This window comes from Scyliorhinus torazame, chromosome 4, assembly GCF_047496885.1.
Source record: "Scyliorhinus torazame isolate Kashiwa2021f chromosome 4, sScyTor2.1, whole genome shotgun sequence".
NCBI lineage: Eukaryota > Metazoa > Chordata > Chondrichthyes > Carcharhiniformes > Scyliorhinidae > Scyliorhinus > Scyliorhinus torazame.
This window is the reverse complement of record NC_092710.1, coordinates 228,244,461-228,263,017: the sequence shown is the minus strand read 5'-3', so window position 1 is coordinate 228,263,017 and position 18,557 is coordinate 228,244,461. Positions and strand designations below refer to the sequence as shown.

At 49.1% G+C, this 18,557-nt stretch overlaps 1 protein-coding gene across 3 annotated transcripts in view; it reads left to right on the top strand.

The window, feature by feature from the left end:
* LOC140410797 (histone deacetylase 2) overlaps positions 1–18,557 on the top strand; it is a 118,711-nt gene that overhangs the window by 12,137 nt on the left and 88,017 nt on the right. Inside the window, exon 1 of one of the 3 annotated variants that reach the window (XM_072499417.1) lies at positions 8,372–8,441. The exons of the other annotated variants lie outside the window; for them this stretch is intronic. Coding sequence (XP_072355518.1) covers positions 8,387–8,441 — 55 coding nt within the window. The 5' untranslated portion in view covers positions 8,372–8,386. Of the gene's footprint in view, positions 1–8,371; positions 8,442–18,557 lie in introns of those variants that run through there. 3 annotated transcript variants of the gene reach the window in all.

Below are 18,557 nucleotides of genomic sequence, written 5' to 3'. Positions count from 1 at the left end.
TTCCGAGGGTAATTTGTGGTGTATATGGAGATCGACCTCGTGCAGTGTAATTGGGATGAGATAGAGGAAGAAGGTCAGGTACAGAGGGGATGCGCATGGGGTGGTCCCAGGTCTGAGTTAGGGTCATAGATGTTTGCACCATGGAAACAGACCCTTTGGCCAAGCTTGTCCATGGCGCCCAGTTTCTATCGCCAAGCTAGTCCCACTTTTGGCCCATATCCCTCTATACCCACTCTGCCCATGTAACTGTCTAACTGCTTTTTAAAGGAAAAAAATTGTACCGGCCTCTACCACTGCTTCTGGCAGCCCGTTGCAGGTGCTCACCACTCTCTCTGTAAAAAAAAATTCTCCTCTGGTCTCTTTTGTATGAGAACTAGAAGCAGGAGTAGGCCATCTGGCCCCTCGAGCCTGCTCCACCATTCACTGAGATCATGGCTGATCTTTTGTGGACTCAGCTCGACTTTCCGGCCCGAACACCATAACCCTTAATCCCTTTATTCTTCGAAAAACTATCTATCTTTATCTTAAAAACATTTAATGAAGGAGCCTCTACTGCTTCACTGGGCAAAGAATTCCATCGATTCACAACCCTTTGGGTGAAGAAGTTCCTCCTAAACTCAGTCCTAAATCTACTTCCCCTTATTTTGAGGCTATGCCCCCTAGTTCTGCTTTCACCCGCCAGTGGAAACAACCTGCCCGCATCTATCCTATCTATTCACTTCATAATTTTATATGTTTCCATAAGATCCCCCCTCATCCTTCTAAATTCCAATGAGTACAGTCCCAGTCTACTCAACCTCTCCTCGTAATCCAACCCCTTCATCTCTGGGATTAACCTAGTGAATCCCCTCTGCACACCCTCCAGTGCCTGTATGTTCTTTCTCAAGTAAGGAGACCAAAACTGAACACAATACTCCAGGTGTTGCCTCACTAACACCTTATACAATTGCAGCATAACCTCCCTAGTCTTAAACTCCATCCCTCTAGCAATGAAGGACAAAATTCCATTTGCCTTCTTAATCACCTGTAAACCAACTTTTTGCTACTCATGCACTAGCACACCCAGGTCCTTCTGCACAGCAGCATGTTTTAATATTTTATCATTTAAATAATAATCCCTTTTGCTGTTATTCCAACCAAAATGGATAACCTCACATTTGTCAACATTGTATTCCATCTGCCAGACCCTAGCCCATTCACTTAGCCTTATCTCTCCACTCACCTTTTTTTTTTAGAAAACATTTTATCGAAGCATTTGTAATTTTCACAATTTGACAAATTAACATTCTAAACAGCTGACACACGCAACAATATTACAATAACATAACCAACTACCCCCCCCCGCCCTAGCTCCTAACTACCCGTATATTAGATTCCCTGTCTCTTATTTTACACTGCCCTTGCACCCCCTTTCCTTCCCCCTTGCACCCCTTTCCTTCCCCCTTGCACCCCTTTCCTTCCCCCTTGCACCCCCTTTCCTTCCCCCTTGCACCCCTTTCCTTCCCCCTTGCACCCCCTTTCCTTCCCCCTTGCACCCCTTTCCTTCCCCCTTGCACCCCTTTCCTTCCCCCTTGCACCCCCTTTCCTTCCCCCTTGCACCCCCTTTCCTTCCCCCTTGCACCCCCTTTCCTTCCCCCTTGCACCCCCTTTCCTTCCCCCTTGCACCCCCTTTCCTTCCCCCTTGCACCCCCTTTCCTTCCCCTTGCACCCCCTTTCCTTCCCCCTTGCACCCCCTTTCCTTCCCCCTTGCACCCCCTTTCCTTCCCCCTTGCACCCCCTTTCCTTCCCCCTTGCACCCCCTTTCCTTCCCCCTTGCACCCCCTTTCCTTCCCCCTTGCACCCCCTTTCCTTCCCCCTTGCACCCCCTTTCCTTCCCCCTTGCACCCCCTTTCCTTCCCCCTTGCACCCCCTTTCCTTCCCCCTTGCACCCCCTTTCCTTCCCCCTTGCACCCCCTTTCCTTCCCCCTTGCACCCCCTTTCCTTCCCCCTTGCACCCCCTTTCCTTCCCCCTTGCACCCCCTTTCCTTCCCCCTTGCACCCCCTTTCCTTCCCCCTTGCACCCCCTTTCCTTCCCCCTTGCACCCCCTTTCCTTCCCCTTGCACCCCCTTTCCTTCCCCCTTGCACCCCCTTTCCTTCCCCCTTGCACCCCCTTTCCTTCCCCCTTGCACCCCCTTTCCTTCCCCCTTGCACCCCCTTTCCTTCCCCCTTGCACCCCCTTTCCTTCCCCCTTGCACCCCCTTTCCTTCCCCCTTGCACCCCCTTTCCTTCCCCCTTGCACCCCCTTTCCTTCCCCCTTGCACCCCCTTTCCTTCCCCCTTGCACCCCCTTTCCTTCCCCCTTGCACCCCCTTTCCTTCCCCCTTGCACCCCCTTTCCTTCCCCCTTGCACCCCCTTTCCTTCCCCCTTGCACCCCCTTTCCTTCCCCCTTGCACCCCCTTTCCTTCCCCTTGCACCCCCTTTCCTTCCCCCTTGCACCCCCTTTCCTTCCCCCTTGCACCCCCTTTCCTTCCCCCTTGCACCCCCTTTCCTTCCCCCTTGCACCCCCTTTCCTTCCCCCTTGCACCCCCCTTTCCTTCCCCCTTGCACCCCCTTTCCTTCCCCCTTGCACCCCCTTTCCTTCCCCCTTGCACCTCCTTTCCTTCCCCCTTGCACCCCCTTTCCTTCCCCCTTGCACCCCCTTTCCTTCCCCCTTGCACCCCCTTTCCTTCCCCCTTGCACCCCCTTTCCTCCCCCCTTGCACCCCCTTTCCTCCCCCTTGCACCCCCTTTCCTTCCCCCTTGCACCCCCTTTCCTTCCCCCTTGCACCCCCTTTCCTCCCCCTTGCACCCCCTTTCCTCCCCCTTGCACCCCCTTTCCTCCCCCTTGCACCCCCTTTCCTTCCCCCTTGCACCCCCTTTCCTTCCCCCTTGCACCCCCTTTCCTTCCCCCTTGCACCCCCTTTCCTTCCCCCTTGCACCCCCTTTCCTTCCCCCTTGCACCCCCTTTCCTTCCCCCTTGCACCCCCTTTCCTTCCCCCTTGCACCCCCTTTCCTTCCCCCTTGCACCCCCTTTCCTTCCCCCTTGCACCCCCTTTCCTTCCCCCTTGCACCCCCTTTCCTTCCCCCTTGCACCCCCTTTCCTTCCCCCTTGCACCCCCTTTCCTTCCCCCTTGCACCCCCTTTCCTTCCCCCTTGCACCCCCTTTCCTTCCCCCTTGCACCCCCTTTCCTTCCCCCTTGCACCCCCTTTCCTTCCCCCTTGCACCCCCTTTCCTTCCCCCTTGCACCCCCTTTCCTTCCCCCTTGCACCCCCTTTCCTTCCCCCTTGCACCCCCCTTCCTTCCCCCCCTTGCACCCCCTTTCCTTCCCCCCCTTGCACCCCCTTTCCTTCCCCCTTGCACCCCCTTTCCTTCCCCCCCTTGCACCCCCTTTCCTTCCCCCCCTTGCACCCCCTTTCCTTCCCCCCTTGCACCCCCTTTCCTTCCCCCCTTGCACCCCCTTTCCTGCCCCCTTGCACCCCCTTTCCTGCCCCCTTGCACCCCCTTTCCTTCCCTCCCCCCACTTCCCCCCTGCCCCCCCCCCTTCCCCCCTCTTTCCCTCTCTTGCTGATGTTCAGTTTTCCTTAAAAAAAAGTTGATGAACGGCTGCCATCTCTGAGCAAACCATTGAATTGAACCTCTCAAAGCGAACTTAATCTTTTCCAGCCTGAGAAACCCTGCCATGTCACTAACCCACATTCCTGACTTTGGAGGCTCCGAGTCCCTCCATCCCAGCAAAATCCATCTCTGGGCCACCAGGGAGGCAAAGGCCAAAACATTAGCTTCTTTCCCCCCACCCCTTCCAGGACCCCGGATCCTCCGATACCCCAAATATTGCCATTTCTGGACTCGGAGTCACCCTCCTATCCAGGACCTCTGACATGACGACAGCAAATCCCTGCCAGAATCCCCTCAACTTCGGACATGCCCAGAACATGTGTGCATGGTTCGCCGGGTTACCCCCACACCGCCTGCACCTATCCTCCACTTTCTCAAAAAACGTACTCGTCCAGGCCACAGTCATATGAGCCCCATGAACCACCTTGAACTGGATCAGGCTAAGCCTGGCACACGATGAGGATGAATTGACTCTCTTCAAGGCCTTTTCCCATAGTCTGACTTCCAACTCCCCTCCCAACTCCTTCTCCCACTTCCTCTTCACCTCCCCAATAGGGACCCCTTCCCACTCTTATCAACTCCTTGTATATCTCCAAAACCTGCCTTTCCCCAACCCCTGTTTTTGACATCATCTTAACCTGTAGTCCCCTTAGAGGGAGGTGAGGGAAGCTTGGAACTTGCCTCCGGACAAAGTCCCGTACCTGAAGGTACCGGAACCCTTTCCCATCCGGCAACTCAAACGCCTCCTCTAATGCGTCCAGGCTCGGGAAGCCCTTCTCAATGAAGAGATCCCCAAATCTCTCAATCCCTGCCCGCTGCCACCTCCTAAAGCCCCCGTCCAGCCTCCCCGGAACAAACCGGTGATTATCAAAGATCGGTGACCACATTGATGTCCCCTCATATGCTGTCTCCATTGTCCCCACATCCTCAAGGCTGCCACCACCATCGGGCTTGTGGAGTACCGAGCCGGCGAAAATGGCAGGAGTGCCATGAGTAAAGCCTCCAAACTCGTACCCTTGCAAGATGCTGCCTCCTCTCGCTCCCACACTGACCACGACCTACTTCCTAACCATCGATAACCCAGTAACAGTTAATAAAATTCGGAAAGGCCAAGCCCCCCTCCCCACGCCCCGTTCCAAAAGTACCTTCTTCACAAAACAAAACCCGAGATTGCCGCGTTCATCTTCCTGAAAAAAGCCTTGGGGATAAAAATTGGAAGACATTGAAAACAACCAGCAACCTCGGGAGGACTATCATCTTCACAGTCTGTACCCTCCCCGCCAATGACTGTGGGAGCATGTCCCACCTACGGAAGTCTCCTTTCATTTGCTCGACCACCCTGCCCAGATTTAACTTATGGAGCTGACCCCAGTCCCTAGCCACCTGGATCCCCAGGTACCTAAAACTCTTCCTCACCACTTTAAATGGTAACTCCCTCAGTCTCCTCTCCTGCCCCGTGTCTGGATCGCGAACACCTCGCTCTTACCCATATTTAACTTGTAGCCTGAGAACCGACCAAATACTTCCAATATCATAATTCCAGGCATCCCCCACAACGGGTCTGTTATGTAAAGGACCAAATCATCCGCGTAGAGCGAGACCCTATGCTCCACCCCCTTCTCACTATCCCCAGCCAGACATTCAATGACCTCAGGGCAATTGCCAAGGGCTCTATGGCCAGGGCAAACATTAGTGGGGAGAGCGGAAATCCCTGTCTTGTGCCCCTACACACTGTAGTATTCTGACTGGACCTGGTTGGTCCTTACATTCGCCACCGGTGCCTGGTCTTGCAACAGGACCAATCCACAAATCCTGTCCGAACCCAAACCATCCGAAGATATCGCACAAGTACTTCTACTCTACCCGATCAGAGGCCTTTTCTGCATCCGTGGCTACTACCACCTCTACCTCGCGCCCATCCGCTGACACCATTATAACATTTAGGAGCCGTCTAATGTTGGACGCCAAGTGCCGTCCCTTCACAAATTCCGTCTGGTCCTCCCCTATTACCCTCGGGACATCCACATTCAAAAGGGAGATCGGCCTGTACGATCCACAGTTCTCTGGATCCTTATCCCGCTTCAAAATAAGGAAAATCAAAGCCTGCGATAGCGCTGGGGGAGCACCCCCAGTTCTTTGGGCTCATTAAAAACCTTTGCCAGGAGCGGGCCCAGCAACCCAGAGAACTTTTTGTAAAACTTGACCGGGTATCCATCAGGTACCGAAGCCTTACCCGATTGCATCGCCCCCCAGTCCGTCTATCACCTCCCCAAGCCTGATTGGGCCTCCCAAGGCTTCCATCAGCTCCTCGTCTACCCTTGGGAACTCCCAACTCTTCCCCCCCCCCCCACCGCCAAAAAGAATCGCTTCATACCCTCCTCCCCGGCTGGGGGTTAAGATTTATGAAGTCGGCTACAAAATTCCCGAAGCACATCATTCACCCCCTCCGGGGCGACAACCCTTATAATCCTTTACTTTCCCAATTTCACTTGCCGCCTTCTGTATCCTCAGCTGGTGCCCCAACATCCAGTTGACCTTTTCTCCATATTCATACACCGTCCCCTTTAACCTCCTCAGATGTCCCTCCGCCTTAACTGTGGACAGGAACCCAAATTCCATTTGCAGTCTCTGCTGCTCCTTCAGGAGCCTCTCATCCGGAGACTCCGCATATCTCCTGTCCACCTGTAAAATTTCACCTACCGGCCTGTACAACCCCGCCCATTCTTTCTTCTCCCTATGGGCCCGAATCGAGATTAATTCCTCCCTAATAACCGCCTTCAGTGCCTCTCATACCACCCCTGCCGAGATCTCACCCGTATCATTAATCTTTATATATCCCCAAATGGCCTCCCTCACCCGCTCCCACACCTCATCCTCCGCTAGCAGCCCTACATCCTATCTCCATTGCCGCCGCTGGGCCTTCCCTTTGCTCACTTGCAAGTCTTCTCCACTCTCACCTTAAACCTATGCTCTCCAGTTCGAGACTCCTCAACATTTGGGAAAGATGTTGACTATCTACCTTATTGATGTTCCTCATTATTTTATAGACCTCTATAAGATCACCCCTAAGCCTCCTACATTCCAGGGAAAAATGTCCCAGCTTATCCAGCCTCTCCTTATAACTCAGACCATAAAGTCCTGGGCGTCCTCATTAATCTTTTCTGCACTTCTATATTAACAATGTCCTTTCTATAATAGGGTGACCAGAACTGAATACAGTATTCCATGTGTGGTCTTACCAATGTCTTGTACAAGTTCAACAAGACGTCCCAACTCTTGTATTCAATATTCTGACCAATGAAACTTAGCATGATGAATGCCTTCTTCACCACCTGTCCACCTGGGACTCCACCTTCATGAACCTGTACCCTAGATCTCTTTGTTTTGTAACTCACCCCAAGTCCCTACCACCCTCACCCTGGATTCCATGAGATTTAACCTTTAGCAACAGCCTACCATGCGGTACCTTGTCAAAGGAGTTGCGAAAGTCCATTAGACAATGTTGACTGCACTGCCCTCATCTACCTTCTTGGTTACCCCTTTTAAAAAAAACTCAAATCAAATTCGTGAGACATGACTTTCTCCTTACAAAGTCATGCTGACTTTCCCTTATTACCCTATGCCTGTCTAAATGCCTGTAGATCCTGTCCCTCAGAATATCTTCTAACAGTTTACCCACTACAGAAGTAAGGCTAACCGGTCTGTAGTTCCCAGGCTTATCCCTACAGCCCTTCTTAAAAAGGGCATGCCATTTGCTTCCCTCCAATCTTCAGGCACCTCCTGTGGCTGTCGTGATTCAAATATCTCAGCTAGGGGGCCGGCAATTCCCTCCCTAGCCGCTCACAGCGTCCTGGGATATATTTCATCAGGTTCCGGGGATTTATCTATGCCCATTTGACCATCTTTGATGCGCTTTAATACCTCCAGCACCTCCTCTGTAATATGTACACTCCTCAAGGCATCACTTTTTATTTCTCTAAATATTCGTGCCTTCCTCAACAGTTAAATACTGACGAGAAATATTCATTTAGGACCTCGCCCATCCCTTGTGGATCTGCACATAATGACCTTGTTTATCCATAAGAGGAAGAACATTGGGGACAGAGGGACTGCACATTGGGTTATCCCAGGTCTGAGTTAGTCTACAGCATGGATAGTGTCAAGTCCATCTACTTGAGGCTTTGCCCCTGGGCTGTTTGTCATTTTTTGGGGGTGAGGGCTGTTCTCATGCTAAACTATTCTTTATGTGAGGTCGGTCCAATCTGAGCTGCTGTTCAATTGGGGATTGGTGGCGGGATCCTGGGCCGAGCTTGTCATTGGGTTGGGGTGTGCAGTCAATGCTGGAGTTTGGGAGGACAAATGCAGCACAGGGATGAACCATTCATCCCTGTTAGATTTTTGCTGAATCTGATGTTTGGGTCTCATTTCCGCATCTTGTTAAATTTGAGCTTTTCCAAATATTTAACCATTTTCTTTTTTATGGATTCTATCTACTCTGGGCAACTGGTAGTGTATTCTCTGCCAGAACAACTTTTGCAGGGGGAAAGATCCTAAGCTTTATTCCATTGTTGACTATACAGTCCAGTTACTGGTTCACCAAAGCTTAGAAATAGTTTTTCTTTACTTACGTTATCAAAAGCCTTGCATATTCCGAATAAATGTATCAGATTGCTCTTTAACCTTCTATGTCAAAAAATGTTTCAGGAGTAACCTGAAACCATGTAGAGAATGTTAAGCCCCCCAGGAGTGGCGATGAGGCGGCTCTGGAAAGCTGATTACTTGACTACTTCCTCTTTCACCAGACTAGGTTAGTAATTGGCAGATTTCTCAGGATTGGGAGCAACCCTGCAGCTGAAGGATGGCAATGCTCCAGGAGGAGCAGGAGTTATTTGCCTTCGTCTTCCAAGTTTACCTGTATTGTATTGTATTCTCCACCATGTTGACCATTCTGTCCTTAAATTCTTGTCGTGTTCCAATGAAGCTCAACATAAGTTTGTGGTACAGTACCTCATTTTCCATTGGGCTTTCCTCAAAGCTTTCTTAAAGAAGCATTGAGTTCTGTAATTTCAGACTGCAGTTTTATTTCCTTTTACTTTGCAGGTTTTGATTTTACTGTTGGTTTTCTCTTGTATTTGCTTTTGATGGTAAGTTGTTCATTGTTCTGCCATTCACACCTCCTCTAGACTCAACTTGTGTTTCTTTACTTGACTTTTTACTACTTTTGGCCTTGCACCATGAACTCTTATGTAATGAAATGAAATGAAAATCGCTTATTGTCACAAGTAGGCTTCAAATGAAGTTACTGTGAAAAGTCGCTAGTCGCCACATTCCGCTGCCTGTTCGGGAAGGCTGGTGCGGGAATTATTTAATCTCTCTTGTCTTCCAGAACTTTTCCAGTCTTATCACAGAACATTTTTCTTCTTCCCACACTCCAGCATTTTCTTTTCTTTTAATTTCAGATATCCAGCATCTGCGGTATTTTGTTTTTGTTTCAAATTAGGGAACCTTAATGATTGTTGTTCACTTGAAGAAGTTAGGGTAAATTTGTATCAAACTTTGGTTACACAGTCGGTGCTCTGTTGTGGTCTCTACATTACAAAAAAGGGATATAGTGTCACTGGATATAGTGCAGAAAAGAAGGAGATGGATGATATCACATGTGAGATGTTATAACTCAAATACTAAACAGGCTGGTCCTTTTTTCTTTAGGTATTGTAGATGTGGTGCAGCTATTTCTACTTGAGTGTATCTTGAACTGGGACAATAAACATGGTCAGTGATAAATCCACCAAGGAATTCGAGAGAAACTTTACTCCGAGTTGGTGTCAGTGTAAATTTGGGATCAGCTGGAGTAGTTAAGGTGAATAGTGCAGATGCAAATAAGGGGAAACACAATAAGTATGAAGTTATATCACTTATTTTGGCAGCCTTGGTCTTGTGAGATATTGGTTTGCGCCTTGGTGGGGAAAAAGCACAATTTCCCGAGTTATAATCTCTGGATTACTCCTAGTGCCAGGTGCTAGCGAGTACAGAAATAGGAGAATAGTGCAGATGAATGTGCAGTTTAAGAGTTGGTGTAGGAAGGAGGGTTTTAGATTCCTCTACCATTGGGACCGTTTCTGGGGAAGGTAGGACCTGTACAAGTGGGACGGTCTACATCTGAACCAGACTAACATGCTTGCTGGCAGGTTTGCTAGTGCTGTTGAGAGGAGTTTAAATTAACTCGGGAGGGGGACACAAACTGTTAGCAGAATAGGGACACAGCATAACACAGAAAAGCAATCGAGTCAGAGGGAATTGTTGCTCTTTTATCAGAACCTCAAGACCCAAATACATTCCTTGCATTAGACAAATGACCACACAACCAGTATATTAGTTCAATTATTGTATATTATTAAGCACAGGCTTGGTTCTGTGCCTAATAATCTACATGCGGCTACTTATTAAACTATACCTAACAACTGAAATGAACTTTACTTAACTTCCAAGTGACCAGCTCTGTGCAGGTTAGATAAGGCCTTTATCTGGATCCTCACTTGTGGCGGCTGGAGGTCGTCAGGTTAGTCTCGGCTGCGGCTCGTCCTTCAGGTAGCGATCGCGGGTCCTTGAACTTGGCTGGTCGATATGCTGCGACTGGTGAGGCAGAGGCCGGTCCAAAAAGAGGCCGAATACTAGTTGCGCAGTTCTTCTTATCCACCGATCTTTCGTACTCTTTTGGGCGGTTCCAACTCCGGATCCAATGGATCGATAGGGTTTTGATCACTAATCGATTCTGACCAATTAGGAGCGGGTACCTTGATGGCTGGGCGGGTCCTAGCTGCTCTTGTCTAAGGCACGTATACACTCCCAAATAACGTAAATAGGCGCCCCCGAGTTTGCTACTGCTGCTATGTTTCAATCTGTGGATTGGATTGGATTTGTTTTTTGTCACGTGTACCCAGGTACAGTGAAAAGTATTTTTCTGCGAGCAGATCATTAAGTACATAGGAAGAAAAGGGGATAAAAGAAAATACATAATAGGGCAACACAACATATACAATTTACCTACATAAGCACCGGCATCGGATGAAGCATACAGGGGTGTAGTGTGAATGAGGTCAGTCCATAAGAGGGTCATTTAGGAGTCTCGTGACCGTGGGGAAGAAGCTGTTTTTGAGTCTGTTCGTGCGTGTTCTCCGAATTCTGTATCTCCTGCCCGGTGGAAGAAGTTGGAAGAGCGAGTAAGCCAGGTGGGTGGGATCTTTGATTATGCTTCCCGCTTTCCCCAGGCAGCGGGAGGTGTAGATGGAGTCAATGGATGGGAGGCAGGTTCCTGTGATGGACTGGACGGTGTTCACGACTCTGAAGTTTCTTGCGGTCCTGGACCGAGCAGTTGCCATACCAGGCTGTGATGCAGCCCGATAGGATGCTTTCTATGGTGCATCTGTAAAAGTTGGTAAGGGTTAGTGTAGACATGCCGAATTTCCTTAGTTTCCTGAGGAAGTATTGGCGCTGTTGTGCTTTCTTGGTGGTAGAGTCGACGTGGGTGGACCAGGGCAGATTTTTGGAGATGTGTACCTCTATGAATTTGAAACTGCTAACCATCTCCAGCTCGGCCCCGTTGATGCTGACAGGGTGTGTACAGTACTTTGCTTCCTGAAGTCAATGACCAGCTCTTGTCCAATGTCCCATTGAACTGGGGAATTGGTGATTGACCTTTAGCAGGTGTGAGTTTCTGTACAGGTCTAGTTTCCCTCTGCACAATACACAAGAGGCTGTGCACCGTCTGTATCCCAACCTGACCATAATTACCATTCTCCTTTGCGGGCGGCCATTTTAGATGGCCACATACACATACTTTTGATCCTGAACGCGAAGCCTGGTAGATCACAGACCTGAGCCCATATCTGCCCTGCTTTCCCCAGTCACCTGTTGGTCAATTCTGGTCCTACTCTACTCTATCCTAAATGTATTGCACAGTTTTACCGAAGTCATTCTTGCATACATTCATCAAAGTTAAATCATTAATACCTACAAATTTCATTTTTAAATTAAATTCATTTACAGACAATCCGTTGCTAAGCTAACCTACTCATGCTGCTTGCTCATACATTTAAGAAACTTATTTACAACACACAAATTTTAAACCAGCAGCATCCTATTTCATTCTACCTATCTTAATAGTAATACAAAGGCACAGATGGTTTATTTCAGTAGCGGTTGTTTACGTTCATTCACACATTCGTTCATGAGGTATACATTGTCAGGGTACCTTCTTATTGGATTCCAAAAAGGAAAGCTCGGACCGTGTATATCTGTGGGTGGGAGGCTTTTGCCTTCCATTTGCGGAGCTGGCATGTGAGGACAACAATATATATTACCGCAGTCAGGAGGAGGGCCTCGACTATGTAGGAGAGGGGGTTCCAATTTGCCATGTCCTCCCACCAGGTGGGGGTTTTGGTGTCGTTTTCTAACAGTTGCTGGGTGGCACCCTGACTGTGGTGGTCTCGGTTCATCGGGTGGTGGTGTTTGGGGCTGGCTTATGTCCTATCCGGATTCTGTGCAGGACCAAGTTATCTTTATTGTGTGTCCCGGGCCAATTTTGTCCAATTCCCAATCCTTTCCCTGGGCTTCTGTTTAAGCATCCAATTTCGGGACACCCTTCATTAATAAGTTCCCACCAAACCCCTTTTCCGTTTATGCTGATGTAGCATGCAGATGTGGTCACGTTGGGCCTTTTGTATATTGCCCTTTGATTATTACACCGGAATAGGATGTTTATGTTGGGGTTTATTCCCCTGCACTAGGTGGTGCAGACCGTAAGTACCCTGAGTCTAATGGTTTTATATTATCTTGTACATTTAGATTACCCTGTAAGTTGAGTCCGGTGGCTCCGATCATCAGGTGTGATGAGCATCCTTCCTGGAATCATTCTGTAGTTTGTCTGTTGTCTGTGTATTCCTAGGGGATCATGCATAGTATCGTGTTATTATTCTTGTTTAACATCTGCATTTATTTCTCTCTCCCTTGTTCCAATTATCCGTTATAATTGAGTGTCACCATGTGTGACTCCCCTATTTTTTGTTTTAAATAAGTTTAGGAGAGGGACCAGAAATTTAAAGTAAAGTGCTGAAAATCAAGTATATGTTTCTCTCAGCCTGTCTGGCCGATGCGTAGAGTGGTCGGACACTTTCTTCAACCAGTCTCTATCTTACTCGCAACCATGGGTGGTTGAGGCTTTAGTTTAACCAGCTGAATTTTAGGGCAGCCAGTTTTATAAAATTTTGTCCCAGGAGCACAGAGGAATTCAGTGTATAGCAGCAGTGATCAACAACCGTTGTGTGTTTGAGTGTAAATAGCATGTGGGGACGACACAAAGGGGTCTGGAAAAAACGAGTTGAAGAGATAAGGGTTCAGACGGTTAGGTGTTGTGGAAATACATTCCTCATCCCACAACCAACCTGAAGGTAGAGAGTCAGGGTTGAAGCGACGATTAAGGCCTGCCCAGGTCAAGGTAGTGTGCTGAAAACCATTCCCAAGAGCTTGGAGGTGTCTTGAGGTGCGTATGGGCCGCGACGGGTGACGAATCTGTGGGATCCCTGGGTAGGGCAAGGTAAATGCTGTTTCTTCACTGTCGCCGATGTGTAAGTCGTGCTGAACCAGTAATTCACCGATCTACTTGTATGAGTTCGATTTGGCGTCTTTACGACGTCGGAGTCCTACTGAGCGTGAATTCTGCAATGTACATATACGAGTTTGAAGCATGTGTTTAGCGACATGAATTAAAACCAGAGGTTGAAAAAGTAAGAACGGTTGCGGAAGAAGGCGGGCAGGCTCCATCAGAAATTGGACACCTTAATTCTCAGTGGGTGTCCGCTTGTCATCGTCTGGACACCTCAGATATCTGCTTCTAACAGTGCATGCCTCAGCTGTTCTGTTAAATTCCCCAAAAGAGGCTCAACCCTTGAATCATCCACCTCTCCTGGCCGCCAGACTCGCGTCTACAGTTCATGGCATGCTGGGTGCCGCGTGGGCCTGGGAATTGTCTGATCAGCACGGTAGCTTTGTGGATAGCACAATTGCTTCACAGCTCCAGGGTCCCAGGTTCGATTCCGGCTTGGGTCATTGTCTGTGCGGAGTCTGCACAACCTCCCTGTGTGTGCGTGGGTTTCCTCCGGGTGCTCCGGTTTCCTCCCACAGTCCAAAGATGTGCAGGATAGGTGGATTTGCTATGCTAAATTGCCCTTGGTGTCCAAAATTGCCCTTCGTGTTGGGTGGGGTTACTGGGTTATGGGGATAAGGTGGAGGTGTTGACCTTGGGTAGGGTGCTCTTTCCAAGAGCCGGTGCAGACTCGACGGGCCGAATGGCCTCCTTCTGCACTGTAAATTCTATGATCCGTCATTGCGTACCAGTCTGCGAGTAGGGTCACGGTGCCATAGTGGAGGGTTGGGGTTGTGGCGTAGCGGAGGGTAGTCATGGTCTGTGGTCACGGAGGTGGAAGCGATGCTGCTGGGGGAGTGGGGATAAATCGGTGGTGGGCGCCAGGCAGGCATGGGGTCGAAGTGAAGCAAGTTGTTGAGGTGGGGAGAGACAGGCCAATCATTTGTCTCAAGTGGGTGGATCAGTCTCCTGTAGGGGGTCTAGAACGTTGCAGGGGTCGCTGTCCTCCGAGAGATTGAGCAAGTCGCTAGGGTTACTGGCGAGATCCAGGAGACCATCATCTGAGTCAAGTTCAAGTGTGAAGGCAGCCTGTGTGGGCGGGGCTCTAGGAATGGTGTCATCATGAGGTGGAAGTGGTTGGTCAGTGGGTGGGGCATCAGCTTCTCCCATTGCCAAGTTGACATGGTGGGCGTGATTACATTGAGCTCCGTATGTTTTTAGTTGATTGATGTGGAACCAACCAGTCTTGCCTTTAGGGTATGCTATCTTGTAAACGGAGGGGCTTACTTTGAGATGACTAAGGTGCCTGTGAATTTAGGGGATAGGAAGGAGCTTGGATTGTACAACGAGATCACAAGTTGCTGGCCGATTGTATTCTATAGGGTGGACCTTTTTGTCAAAGGAGGCTTTACTCTGCCTTTTCCTAACGCCTAGTCGGACAGCAGCAGCCAGTTGTGCTGCTTTAATGTTCTCTGTGACCTACTGTACTGCTTTTCCCTTGGTGAGGGCAGTCACTGCAGGGTTGGCTAAATCGAGACCTAGTAAATACTCAATTCCTTTCATGGGTCTGCCAGTCATAAGTGTATGGAGGGAATTCCCTGTGGAGCTGGAAATCATGTTCTTAATGAACATGAGGGTGAAAGGAAGCACTGTGTCCCAAGTGGTGTTTTGCTGCACCATTTTCCTAATAATTGATTTTAAAGTGCGATTCATGTGCTCGACGATGTCACTGAATTGGGGCTGGTATGCTATATGAAAATTTTGTTTAATTCCAAATATTGCCAATACGTTTTGCATTACCCTGCCGGTGAAGTGGGTGCCTTGGTCTGACTCAATGCTGCGTGGAAGACCCCAGTGCGTGAATATTTATTGGATCAGAATTTTAGCTGTAGCTTTTGCTGTGTTGGATCGGATGGGAAAGGCTTCGACCCATTTGGTAAAGGTATCGATAACGACCAGAACATATTTGAAACCATTCTTGGGGGTGGGGGTGGGGGGGGGGGGGGGGGGGGGGAACCAATGTAATCGATTTGCATGTTTGTCCAGGGGCCTTCTGCAGGTCGGGTGTGTCTTAATTGTCCTTTGCATAACGATCGAGATTGTTTTGGGCATAAACGAGGCAGTTCTCAACATAATGGGTGACGTCGCTTTTCAATTCAGGTCACCAGCACAAAGTTTTTAAATGGGCAATGGTAGTGTCTATTCCCTGATGTCCATGTCCGTCATGGAACTGATATATTAGCTGATTTCTGTCCTGGGTGGGGACTACATAAACTCATGCCTTTAAAACTATGTCATCCTGTATAGTGAGTGTGTTTCCATTTATCATAGGGGACTGGGTAGGTGCTGTTTAAAACTTGTTTGAGGGATTCAACTGCATTCTGGGCTTGGAAGAGGCCTGCGATGTTGGTTTGCGATACCCGGATTGCATGCAGTTGCTCACCTTCGGGTGGCTGCCAGAAGTGACCATTGCTCCAGCTTTAGCTAAGGTGTCTGCCTTGCAGTTACCGGGTGGGGAGGTGCGGTGATGACTTTTCACTTTAATTATGCCATATGAAAGTCCGGTGGCTTCTTTAAGGATGTGTTTCAATAATGGGGCTGAAGGTAGGGGTTTCCTGTCGGTGGACACAAAACCACGGGCTTCCCATAAGGGGAGGAATTCGGTCAAACTATTGCAGACACACATGCCGTCTGAGTGTATGTCTGCAGGCATTGGAAAAGACTCCGGGTGGGCGATTACATCGGCTGTGGCCGCAAGTTCTGCTGCTTCTGCCCCTAGATGTCCTGGCAATTTTAAGGCTACTTCTTCCAGTCAACGTCCCTGTGAATCCTCCACACATATATATATATATATATATATATATATAATATTTCTATATATACTGCATCCAATTATCCTAACCCCATCTTCAATCGTGGAGGAGCCATCCACATAGATTTTAAATGTGTCCCCTGAGTTTTTGGAATCTGGTTTCTTGCTGCCTACGCGTGGCTGTAGTGACTTGGGATTAAGGGTCCTTTGTGGTGTTTGACTGTAATGATCTGGCACTTGTGGAGTTCCTGCATATTGTAAATTATCCGCTAAGAATGTGGGGACCTTGGTGCGCTTTACAGAGACGCCCCTGCCTTGCAGTAGTGTCCAGCGAGCTGCTTTGACCTGGCTAACTGAACCGTCCTTAAGTCTGCCATCTAACAGAACCTGAGTCGGGTGTGCTCAGTGAGAATTGTGACCGGATTGAGGCCCATAATGTATGCGAAATACTGAACTGCCCAAAAGACTGCAAGCAGATGCCGTTCACAGCCAGAAAAGCCTTGTTCTACAGGGTCTAAAACTCTAGAAGCATAGCCTACTGGACCTAATCTGTCATGTCATTCTTGTAGGAGCACTGCTGAAAGGGTTTGCTCCATGGTTGATGCCTCAATGGCATATGGCAAGTCAGAGTCCGGAACTTGTAAAGCAGGGGCTGTTGCTAAGGTGCGCTTTAAATCATTTACTGCGTCTGGTGTGGAAGCCAATTCCAGGAGGTGTTCTTTTTTTAAGATTTCTGAGAGTGGGGCGACTTTAGTGGCAAAACCATAAATGTGATTCCTGCAGTATCCTCCCAAACCTAGGAATGAACAGAGTGCACTTACATTATGGGGCAGGGGCAATTTTATGATGATGTCTATGCGCTTCTGCTCAATCTCCCTTTTACCGTGGATGATAATTGTCCCTAAATAGAGTACCTTCTCCCTCATTATTTGGGCTTTCTTGGGGTTTACCTTACATCCGATGGAATGGAGCAGGGCTAGCAGTTCGGCTAGCAGAGCCACGTGCTCATCCTTGGTGTTGGTTTGCAGGAGCAGGTCATCTACGTATGTACTAGGCATTCGGGGCGGGAGAATTTGGAGACACCAGCAGCTAATTGTCTATGGAAAATGGAGGGGGTGTTGTGGAAACCTTGTGGGAGACATGTCCACGTGTACTGCTGACCTTGGAACGTAAAAGCAAATTTATATTGGCACACTCGGTCTCGAGGAATGGACCAGAAACCATTGCTAATATTTAGCCAGTGAAATATTTTGCTTGCACTCCCATGGTCGCCAGACGCGTGGCAACGGTGGGGGCTGTTAAAGGGGTTACTTTATTCAATTCGCAGTGATCAATTGTGAGGCGCCATTTGGTTTTTTAACTGGCCATATTGGAGCATTGTTGGTGGACGCAACGAGTCGACTTACACCTTGTTTCAGTAAACTCTGTATTACCTTGAAGATTTTGTCCGCAGCCTGCTGGGGAATGCTGTACTGTTTCTGCGGTTTAGGGTCTGGGCCTGCAATCATAACGTCCCCCGATATTTGCCCACAGCCGTGTTTGTGTGCGGCAAAGACATTTTTGTGTTTGTTGAGCACCTCCCTGATGGTCGTGTCAGTGCTAATTGCTGAAGGATTGAACCAATACTCCTCCACTGAGCAGATCCTATTTACACAATCGTCTACTGATAGCGTTACAGGGACCCTTGCTATTGTAGACATCTGCCATACACACTTATTTACGGGGTCAAATGAGAGATTATTAGCGTTCATGAAATCCATTCCTAAAATGTGCTCTGCGGTTGGGAGTAGTTCGACTAGAATGACAGGGTGATTAGTGGCTATGGTTCCCAGGTGGACAGGTATAGGGGCTGTAATGTATCCTTCCTGCATGTGCCCAGTAAATCCGCTCAGTGTGATGGTGTCCGTAATTGGCCAGGGGGTTTCGATGAATAGGGCGGACAAATTTAGTGTGATCCGGGAACCTCCTGTGTCCCAGGGAAAATTAACCAATTGACCCCGAACTTTGCCTGTGACTACCGGCCTTCCGACATTATCCCAGCGTGTATCACAGATCCACGTTGGGGATGCCGGACACCGTCAGTCGAGGGAGTTCAAGGCCAGATCATCTGCGTGGGCGTTTGCAGTATGCATGGGGCGAGCGTTGCCTTCAAGCTGGCGTGGGTGGCGATCATGGTCAGGCCTATTGTTTCTTGGTGGGGGGTTAGGGTGTCCCTGTGGTCTTTGGTGTCAGCTATAAGTTGCCGGATTCTGTCTGCATTCGCGGGCGAAGTGTCCCGATTGCCCACCTATTTACATGACCCTCGGGACGCTTGGGGGTGGACCTGATGCTCTGGTGTATTGCTCTCAGGGATATTGTTCCTTTGGATATTGGTCCTCTCTGCCCTCATTTATCCATGCGGGTTCCTGACTAGTCCTAACTGGGTGCATGGCACCTTGTAAGCCATTCCGTTGTATTTGTTCCTGCAGCGA